The sequence below is a fragment of the Sciurus vulgaris genome, assembly GCF_902686455.1.
Source record: "Sciurus vulgaris genome assembly, chromosome: 14".
In the NCBI taxonomy this organism is placed as follows: Eukaryota; Metazoa; Chordata; class Mammalia; order Rodentia; family Sciuridae; genus Sciurus; species Sciurus vulgaris.
Genome location: NC_136475.1, coordinates 77,623,024 through 77,633,242, shown reverse-complemented (window position 1 = coordinate 77,633,242; position 10,219 = coordinate 77,623,024). Strand labels below are relative to the sequence as shown.

The following is a 10,219-nucleotide window of genomic DNA, read 5'->3' as shown; positions in this document are numbered from 1 at the left end:
GGAGTCACACGGGGTGAAAGATGCAGTCAGATACAAGTTTATTGGTGGAGCTGCAGCAGAGTCCTCCCTCTCCCTGGGATAGCCAGCCGGGGACACAGCACCAACAGAGGGATGGACAAACTCCCAGACAGACACAGGGATGAAGCAGACTCATACAGACCATAGCACAGCCACACAGGCAGAGACACAGAGGCCACAGCACCAAGGAACACACAGACAAAAAACGACAGGGCTAAGACACATGGACAAAGTGCAGGCTTTGGGACCCCTGCATAGACACAGCGACAGCCACATGGGGAGGGGGCCCCTGCTGACCTCCCCAGGCATAGGCACACCAAGAGCAGAAAGAGGCAGATGCCCCAGCCACACAGCCAGACAGGCTGCCACAAGACACATGGATTGCACAGAAAGGACATGCGCAGCTCTCCAGGCTGTGGGGAGCAAGGACTCTGGGGGCTTCCTACACCCCCACACCCCTGACCTGCTTCCAGAGCTGTTCAGCCTGATCCTGCCCAACACTCCACCACACACACACTTTGGTCTTGCTCACTGGGGTCGGGGCTGGGGTGTTTGGCAGGTGGAAGAGAGAGGGAGAGAGGAAAAGGTATGGGCCCAGCTCCATCCCTCGGTAACCAGAAGGCAGGTGCTGAGAGTCCAGGATTGAGCCTGGGCCTGGCAGTGGGGTGAGGGTGGGGCTGTGGCTCAGGCTTGGGGTGGCTCCTGGCAGCGTGGGCACCGGGCCATCTCAGATCTGTACCGCTCGACCTGCAGGGTACAGCTGGAGAATCCAAACCGGGAGTAGAGCCGGGATGATGCTTCTGCCAGGACAGCCTCAGGGTCAGCAGAGGAGTCTGTGGGAGAGTGATAAGAGGCTGCCTCAGTCCCCAGGGAGTCAGGACCAGGCAGGCTGCGATAAGGACAGAGGGAAGGGGGCCTGAGGGCTGCACAGCCTTAAAATGAGGCATTAATGGCACACTTGCTTTTTCTCTCTGTATTGTATAACTAGCATAAAATCATCAAAGAAAATGTCACCCCACTACTCACCCTGTGCTAATACACTAAGCTGTTCCTAGTATTCTATTTTCTTCTACCTTTGAGTATCAACATACAGTTAGATGTTTCAGCAACCACACCACCCGGCTTTCCAGGACAATTCAGATGTTAAACATTCTGTCCCATTGTCCCTCTAGAGTTACCATCAAGTATCCCACAAGTTATGATATTTTGGGCATCTAAATTGCATGCCTCTGATTGCTTCTTGCATCTGGAAGAAATTCAAAAATCCTTTGTCAGCTCATGAGTCACTGTATATTTTTTAATAGCTGAATCATAATGTAGATATAATTTTATATTCAGCTTTTTTCTCAGCATTATACCATAAACATTTTTCCTAGTTGCCATACAGACTTCATAATCATCATTTTTAATAGTGATGTGATATCCCACTGAGAGGCATAAGTTACCTAACTGTGCCCCATTACTAGACCTGTAGATACTAGTGGGTTTTTATTTATTTATTTATTCATTTACTTAAAAAAATGTTTTTAGTTGTCAATGGACCTTTATTTTATTTATTTATATGTGGTCCTGAGAATTAAACCCAGTGCCTCATATATGCCAGGCAGGTGCTCTCCCACTGAGCTACAACCCCAACCCACTAGTGGTTTTTTAAAGGGTTCTGGTTTCCTGAACTACCTCAGAGAGGGTGGAATCTCCCCTGGAACACAGTTTCCAGGCCTCCTTGTCTCCTATGTGCGTGCACTCACATGTATGTGTGTTTGAGAGAGATCAAGAATGAAACAATCCCCAGTAATTGAGCCTATTGTCATATGTTGAGCAGAGAATGGTTCTAGGAAGTTAATGGCTGGGACCAGTGTAGACTCACCAATGGCCAGGTGTGCAGAGGCAACATGGTAAGTAAGCGTCAGGGCCCACAGGTGCAGCTCATGGGTTGCGCGAACTCCGGGCACCGACAGCAGTGTATCTCTTACGGGTTCAAACCCCACACTGCTGGGGGTACCTGCAACCAGCACCACCATGTCTTACTGCCAGGGCTGCTCCTGCCCAGGGGCAGTGTCCCACCAGACTCCGCCTCCCCAGACCTGTACCTGCCCCCCATGCAGACCCCCATGATCTGCCCTGTGCCCCAATCCCCCTTCCACCAATAGGCCCAAGACTCAGTCTTCCTACACTCTCTTCAGAGAAAAGAGGGGTGGCCCAGTGTCAGAGAGGCCTCTGGGGTGGGAAGCAATAGCTTTGGATTCACCTTCCATGAGGATGTGAAGAACATCTCGGAGGGTGGGGGCAGTGGATCCAAGGGCACAGATGGAGAAGAGGAAGGTGCTGATGGGGTCAGCCGCCTTATACTGAGGCTATAGAGAAAGAGACCCTTAAGCACAGGAAACAGGGACCTCTCCGAGGAAGGTCTAGGGGTAATCAGACAAATAAGATGTGAGACGGGAACCCTGCAGAAGGGGAACAGGAATGTGACCCAGGGCAGGAAAGACTGTCAGAGGCTGAGGGTTTCCCGAGGAGGGGCTAGGACACGGGAGTGAGAAGAAGGCTGGGGGAGGCCTCCACAGGTGGTACCTTGAAGTAGATGAGGACAGAGGCAGCCAGAACCCCGAGGCTCTGCACGAGGTCCCCCAACACATGCACGAAGGCGGCCCGGACACTGGTGTTCCCCAGGGACAGGGGGTCACCAGGCCCTTCTTCCAGCGGTGCATACTCTGCCCCCCTAGACCTGTGGCTGTGGGAAGGCCCGGCCTGGTGCAGCACAAAGGCCATTCTGAGGGAAAAGCAGAGCAGCTCAGCACAGGAAGCCTCTCCTGACCTCCTCTGCCCTGCTTCCATGCCACCTCCTCCCACCTCCCCAGGAGCCCAATCGCTACCTGTGTTCCCAGCCCCAGGAAGAAACCAGCATTGCCTAAGAGAGACAAATAATGCAGCCTGGGGGAAGAATACTGGACTTGGTGCCAGAGATGTGGATTTAAATCCTGGCCTTACTACTTAAATAGCTGTATGAATTGGGCAAGTCACCTGGTTACCTGCCAGGATCTTTTACACTTGTGGTAAACTAGGAATAATACTACCCACCTGATAGGGTGACTGTGAGGTTTAATGGAGATTATACTGATGAAAACCCCCAAAATGGGCCAGTACACAGTAGGCCCTTAACAAATGTTCACTCTGAATTGTAGGTCTCTGTCCCAGCCCCTGTTCTGGCAGACCCAAAGCAGAGAGTGAAGAACTGTGTGTGGCAAAGGAAGAGCCATTGCCCTGAGTCCCACATAGTGCCTGCTCCACACTGGAACGTACATCATATTGGCACAGACTGCGATGCTGGCAGTCAGCAGCATGGGCTCTGCCTCGATGTGGTAGTCGCTGTGCAGCAGGCGGATGAAGGCCAGGTACAGGAGGACACCAGTGACCATCCAGAGGGAGACCACAGAGGCCAAAGCCCCCAGAGTCTCTGCAGGGGGAGAAAAGCTGTCAGAGACGTGCTCAGGACCCTGAGCGGTAGCTTCTGCAAGACTGAGGGGCACTGGGTCATGCAGGGCCTTACCTGAGCGGTGCCAGCCAAAGGTCATGGTGCGGGTGGCTGGCCGGGTAGAGAGCCAAAGGGAGAAGAGGCTGCCCATCATGCTGCCCACATCTGCCAGCAAGTGGACTGCATCGGTCATAATGGCCAGGCTGTGTGCCAAATACCCACCTGAAGGGCAAAATGGTGTACAGTGTAGTTCCCTTAAGGAAGTTACACATAGTATGTGCTCACAGGCACAGAAAATAAATTGAGAAAACACAAAAATGAAAACTGGGTTTTTTGGGTGTGATTAAGGCAGGTTTTTATTTATTCTTTTCATGCATCCACATTTTCTACATTTTCTACAATGATATTCTATTTCAATAACAAGAAACAGTTTTTTTAAATACCAGCTAACAAGGAGCAGTCAGCCCTGGCCTACACTGCTGTCACTCACCCTGAACCCCCCTTGATGTTCTGTCCTCAATGCCACCCCTCTTCCTGCTTCCTGAGTCCTGGGCACCTACTGTCCCTCCCACCCCTCCACCTTGCCTGCCTCTCCACTCAGGAATCCCTGGACTAGCATGGGGTTGGAGAGCTGCTCCTCACTTACCAACCACCTCCCCAGTCATGAAGACCACACACACAGCACAGGCGGCATACAGCTGCCTCCGCGCCTGCAGTCTCTCAGGGGTGAGGCCCAGCGGTGGCAAGGGGTCCCTGTGGCAGTGGTGACGGGGCATCTCCACAGGCTTGGGCTCCTCAGGGAGGGGCTCGGAGGGCTCTGTGAAGAGACTGAGAGGGGCAACACCATTCAACCTGAGGCTGGTTCCTGTTAGGCCAACCTGCTCATTCCCAGGCCCTCATCCCCCACGTCGGCCTCAGCAAATGCTGCCCATCTCTTATTCTTTCCTTAGGCCCAGTCATGCCCTGAGCCTTTTGGGCAGATGGGGGCCAATTAAATAGTTTAGACCCTGGTCTCCCTTTTCCCTCATATATAGAGGCACAGCTGGAAGGCACTAACAGATAGATGGTCCAAACAATTTAATAAAGAAATGAGAAGTGTGAGGCTCAGTGTGGGAAAAGACTGATAGGGGCCACATAGCTGGCTGATGGTAGAGTTGAGAGTAGAACCCAACCAAACTAATTTGCTATGATAGGCACCACCAGGAATATACAATGAGTGGGACATCCTCTCTGGTCCCTGGGAGGGCTTGATGAGCAAGATGAATGTGCACCTAAACACTGTGATACACAGCCAGGGCGGCCACTGCCAAAAAGGCAGCTCTCAGATGAATTCCAGGGAGGAAATCAGGGAAACAACTGCAGGAGGCAACACGAAGAAGGCCTTGAAGAATGGGAAGGACTTCGATGGAGTGAATGTGCCAGGCAAAGGCAACGTGAAAGGACACTGGTGTGGTGATGTGCAGCAGGACTCAGCAGTACCCCCTCTCAGCCCTCCTTCTGGTGCTTCCACTTCCAGAGCCTGCCCTGCCTATCTAGACGCCCAGCAAAAATGTTGCCCTTTCAGAATAGGGAGTAGAATACTGGGACCCAAAACATCTGAGATTCTTGGCTCAGAGAACTGATGACTCCAGAGCTGAGACCATCACAGGAAGAAGAGCTGCAGCCTGCTACAGCTGCAAATGGGCTGTAGGAGCACAGGTTTGGAGCCTGCCACCTGTTAGCTGGACTTCAGTCTGACCGTAAGCACGTAGTGGAGGCCCTCTTAGCTGATGGCACCATGGCCTACCTTGACGAAGGAATGGTGATGGGGCTTCCCTGGGGGTGCCAGAGGCTGAGCTTGAGCTAAGTTTTAAGTCTATTCTCACCCAATTCTCACAACCACCACTACCCAACCTGAACTCCAGCAAGGACAAAAGCATCCACAGAATAACGAACCTAAACAAATGAACACACAGAAAACCCACAACAGTCTAAAACAGTTGTGGAGGTGTGAAAAGAATACCCATGAGGGAAAACGATGGGTCCAAACAGAAACCTGATCACAGAGGGGCCACGAGGAGGGTGCCTGGAGGCTGCTAGCTGAGGAAAGCTCCACAAGGAGGTGAATGGAGGTTACAGGGAGGGAAGCTGGGGGACTATGGTGCTTGCAGGGAAAATCCAAGGGTTGGTAGGTAGGTTTATCTCCTGGATAGCAAAAGCCCCTTCCAAGATTAGAATCTGGGTGTGCATGTTTCTGGGTGTTTTCAGAGGAAGTGGAAAGATGAGGGCAGTTTTTAAGCCCATCCTCATTCTTTCTATGGGGTGTGCCAGGCAAGTGTACACACAAAGTCCAATCTGTGGGAGAGACAGAGGTGTAACAAATGGCCTCTAGGCAGGGAGAGGCTATGGAGGAGAGGATTATGAACAAAAGACTTTGGGGCACTGTTGGGAGTGACCAACTCTAATGGGGGTGAGGAGAACTTCACAGAGGAAGACAAGAGCCCTGGGTGGAGGAGGGTTCTCCTGACAACCATGACAAGGTTAGCAGCTTGCAGTTTAAGGAAAGGGGAAGGAAAGTGACCGGCTCAAAGGAAAATAAAGGGAGATGCACTGATTTACTGAACAAATATCTTCCTGCAGAGATGACCTTGCTGATGGGATGCAGAGGGGAGGGGAGGTGGAGGGTTCTAGAACAGACCAGGCCTGAGGCTCTGTGTACAGTGTCAGAGCATGGGCAGGTAGGTAGGGAGAGCCTCTTTCTGAAAACCCTGCAGGATTTGGTGACTAATGGTCATATGAGAATGAAGACGGGCTGGGAGTCAGAGGTATAGTCTGAAGAACCACAGAGACTGGGTGGTTTGGGGGGCAGTGGGCAGGGCATCTTCCCTGGCCTTATAAGGTACAGCACAACCAATCATCAAGGTAAGTTATCCATCAACAGGCTGCTCTCTTTTGTTCTGCATGAATTGGGAATGAAAAAGACCTCATAGTTGGGGTGCCAGGGGCATGTGTGGGTGGGAGTGGCTACATTCTGTTGAGTGGGTAAAGGCTGTTCCCTCTTCTGGCCCTCAAAGTCCTTAACAAATGATATCCAGTGGAGGAGACAAGGATGATGTGAGCAAGGGAGGAGGAGATGATGCAAAGTCAAAAGGATACCTAAGAGATGCCAGGGCCACAGTTGGAGTCCCCACAGCTGCCCACCTCTGCAGTCCCTTGCAGGAAGTCTTCCCTCCCTTCCGCTCACCCGTTTCCCCAACCACTCAGGTTTAAGGCCCCCTCCCAAGGAAAGTGCTAGAAACACACAAAAGCACCACATCAAAGACAAAGGGAGAGGGGCTGGGAGAGAAACAGAAAGATTAGGGGAGACAGGGAAGAGAAAAACCTAGAGACCAGCCAAATCTGGAGACAAACGGACGGTCAGCCAACAGACAAAATGGCCAGCAGAAGTGACCATGAAAGGCCTAGCGCTGCCGCTGGGGGTGGGGGACGGGTAAGGCGGATGGAGCCTGCGGGCGCCGGGCGCGGGAGGCTGGCAGGGTGCGGAGGCGGTTCTCCGGCCGCCCCCAGCCCGCTGTCCCGGTGGCTCAGCGCGCCTCATTTCACACCTCGCCGCCCCCGGCCCCGTCTGTGCGGAGCCGGGAATACCCCCAGCCGCCCTAACCGCACCTGCTCCTTCCTTGCCGCCCCCTCGCTTCCCCGCGGCCGCGCGCTCCCCGGGAGCCGGGAAGACCCGCCGCCGAGCCCGGCCCATTTTCGGGCCCCGGTGCCCACAACTGGCCACGGCTGGAGGGGGCGCCCCGAGCCCGGCTGTGCGGAGAGAAGGGCTCGGGGCCTAGGGATGGGGCTCCGAAGACTGGGTGGTGAGGTGTTCCCGCCGCCACGGCCCGGGGCAATGCGGACATCGGGGCACCTGGCGCGGGCTCTGGCCCGACGGAGCGACAGATGTTCTGGTGGAAGTCAGACGCGGCGGGGGCGGCAGGGGGTCCGGAGGCGTGGGATGCCGGCTAGGGACCTGCTTCGTGGGACCGGGAGAGAATGAGATGACTGGGAGGAGGCATAGCGGGCTGCAAAGTGGAGGGGATCTGGCTGCCAGGGAGGGCCGGCTGGGACCAGGGGCTCTATGCCGCCAAAGGGAACGAAGCCCGGCGCTGCGAAGCCGTGGGAGCCGCTGTACGCTTGGGTGGCCGGCCCGGCCCGCGCGGAGATAGACAACGAAATGGACAGAACGGCAAGAGGATGGAGCCCCCGGGCCGAGGGCCAGCCCTGGTCTATCCTACCTCTTCAAACGCAGGCCGCCGCCGGCGCCGCCACGGTCCCGGGGGCTCACTAGGCGAGTGGTCTCCGAGCCTCCGGTGGTGGAAGAAGGCTCCATGTCCCAGCTGCCCCGACCGTCTAGGCCCCACCGAAGGAGGGAGAGGTAGGGCCGCCCTCGCTCTACGTCCGAGCGGCCCGCGGACCCCCGGACTCCCCGCAGGGCCGCGGGGCCACCAGAGTGGAGCGAACTGCAGAGACTATAGTGCGCGGAGTCCGAACTGCAGATCCCGCGGCAGCCGGAGCCCCGCCCCGCGTGGGGCTATCTCCTAAAGCCCCGCCTCCAGGCTCCCCGGCCCCTCTCCCACGCCTAAGCTCCTCCCCCTGAGCCTCGCCCTCATAGCCAAAGCCCCATTTTCCCGCGCCAGAGCCCGGTGGGTACAGGGGAGCGCCCTGCCACCCCAGTTCTAGAGAATGCTCCATCTGCACAGCCCCACCCCTTAAGCGGACTGGCCCCGCCCCTGCCCCAACTCCTGGTTCCAAGACAAGCTCCTTAGGCTTAGGGATCTCCCAAGGACCAACTTTCGCCCAAGGAACACTGCCCTTGCAGGCCCGCTTGAGGTGTCCGCCCTGCCACCCAGAAACTGTGTGGCTCCAGTCCCACAGGTAGACAGAAATAAGTGCCAAATTGATCTCCAAAGAACCAAGAAGAATGTGGGATGAGCAAAGACATCCCAGAAAACTTCAGGAACCCTGGCTGGAAACCCCACTGTGGAAGCTCTGGGGTAGGAATTTACAGCAAAATCTGCCGAGCACTGTTTCGCTAATAGTTTACTTTTACACAAGGACCTTGGGTGACAAAAAGCTTCCTGCTGTCCTTCAATTCATTATTATCCCTAATTTTCAGTAACTGAACTCCCAAACTGAATCCCAAACAAGTGTCCAAGGCCATGCAGTATGTGAATAAAGGACCCTGACTGAAACCTCACCCTCTTTCCCTCCCGGATGGGATTAGGGCGCCTCACTGGTGACTGAAGAGTGTGAGTCACAGTACTCTCACTGAGATGCTGAGACTTCAGGAGTAGTGCCACCTTTCTGGGGTCACAAGCCACTGTTTACAAAGGGAGGCTGCAGGCAGTTTGTCAGCAGGTGATTCCTTACCTCCATAAGTGTGGCACCTTCTGTGGCATTATCTCATTTGGGGAGAACTAAAGTCTAGCATAAGGCGTGACTTACAGCAAAGTAGGTGGCCGAGGCTAGATTCGAAGCTTCAAATGCTCAATGCTTTCTGCCCCTCGCACTTGCCGCCCCTGTAGAATGAAAAGGGGGTGGGAATTGGATTGTGCATTCTAAGCTGTGACAGTCGGTGAAGAGGAGGGTCCGTAGGAGGAGGGGAGAGAATAAGCAGGGATGAGGAAGCATTGAGGGTGGGAATGGTTAGTAAAGGAGGGCAGGCAGGGAACCCACCAACCGCATCCTTCAGGACACACTGGGCGTCCTGAACTTTGAGTCCTGAGAATAGACACCTGCCCTGGACAGTATTGTTAAAAATAATAATAATAATAATAATAATAATAATAATAATAATAATAATACCACCATGTGTGCACTTACAAAAAAAAAAAAAAAAAAAACCCTGGAGCACGTGCCAGCGACAGTGACTGGAAGTGATGGGGTTAACCCGGGAGAGCTTCGCGGAGGAGGTGAGGCTTAAAACGGATTAGGCAAGCTGGGCGGCGGGCTGGCAGTTCCGGCGGGGGAGAGTGCAGTTCTGCTCTTGCCAAGGTTTGCGGGTGGCGGGTGCAAAGGGATCGCACTGCGCGGCGCAACAGAGCAGGAAAAGAGAACCGAGGGTCTGTGCTCGCCCTCCGCGCTGTTCCTCCACCCACGCCGCGCTCTGCGCCGCAGCCAGCCTTTCCTCCTAGCCAGTACGGGCACCGGCGCCTCACGTACGCCCAAGGCTGGGCCCAACCGGCGAGGGGCAAGGGAGCCAGGGAAGAGGCGGGGTGGGGTGGAGTGGGCGGGGAGAGGGCTTTCTCTCTCCAACCTCCCTGGGGACGTGAGGTTGAGGGGGCCTCAGCTCTCTGCTCCGGTCACAGGAGGGCAAACTGAGGCAGTGAGGGGAAACCACCGACCAAGGTCACCTTGTTGGCCTGTGTCAGAGCCAGAGTACAACTCATGCCCCTGCCCGGTAGTGCCAGGGCTCGGGGCTCCTCCCGCCTGGCGCCGTCGGTTTCCCGAACTCGCCATCCAGCCTGGGGCTTCCCCAACTCTGAAAGCCCTGGAGCTGGATGTTCAGGATCCGACACGCTCCAAGGCTTGGTGGACTCGCCTCGTCCCCGCTGCCCGGGTAGCCTTGCTCAAGAATGGGAAGAACCCGCGGGGCCTACGCGGGGACCCGGCTCCTTGGCACGCCTCACTGATGACGACAACAGGGGACGTGACAACAATGGCTTCCTCCGGGATTTCCCTTCCTGGGTATCCAGCGGCGCGCGGAGA

The 10,219-nt window shown here is 55.2% G+C and overlaps 1 protein-coding gene across 2 annotated transcripts; it reads right to left on the bottom strand.

Annotated features, from left to right (window-relative positions):
- Positions 1-16: 16 nt before the first annotated feature.
- On the bottom strand, positions 17-10,077 carry SLC30A3 (solute carrier family 30 member 3). Of its 2 annotated transcripts, XM_079110617.1 has the most exons (9): positions 9,865-10,077; positions 8,957-9,030; positions 4,137-4,318; positions 3,566-3,712; positions 3,319-3,472; positions 2,590-2,788; positions 2,267-2,372; positions 1,886-2,020; positions 17-851 (listed from the first exon to the last, which is right to left on the bottom strand). In XM_079110617.1, the coding sequence occupies exons 3-9, from the start codon at positions 4,264-4,266 to the stop codon at positions 703-705; spliced, it is 1,020 nt and encodes a 339-aa protein (XP_078966743.1). In that variant the 5' UTR covers positions 4,267-4,318; positions 8,957-9,030; positions 9,865-10,077; the 3' UTR covers positions 17-702. The 2 variants fall into 2 exon arrangements, with proteins under 2 accessions (XP_078966743.1, XP_078966744.1); XM_079110618.1 differs by lacking the exons at positions 8,957-9,030; positions 9,865-10,077 and adding an exon at positions 7,747-8,033.
- Between the last annotated feature and the right edge of the window lie 142 nt (positions 10,078-10,219).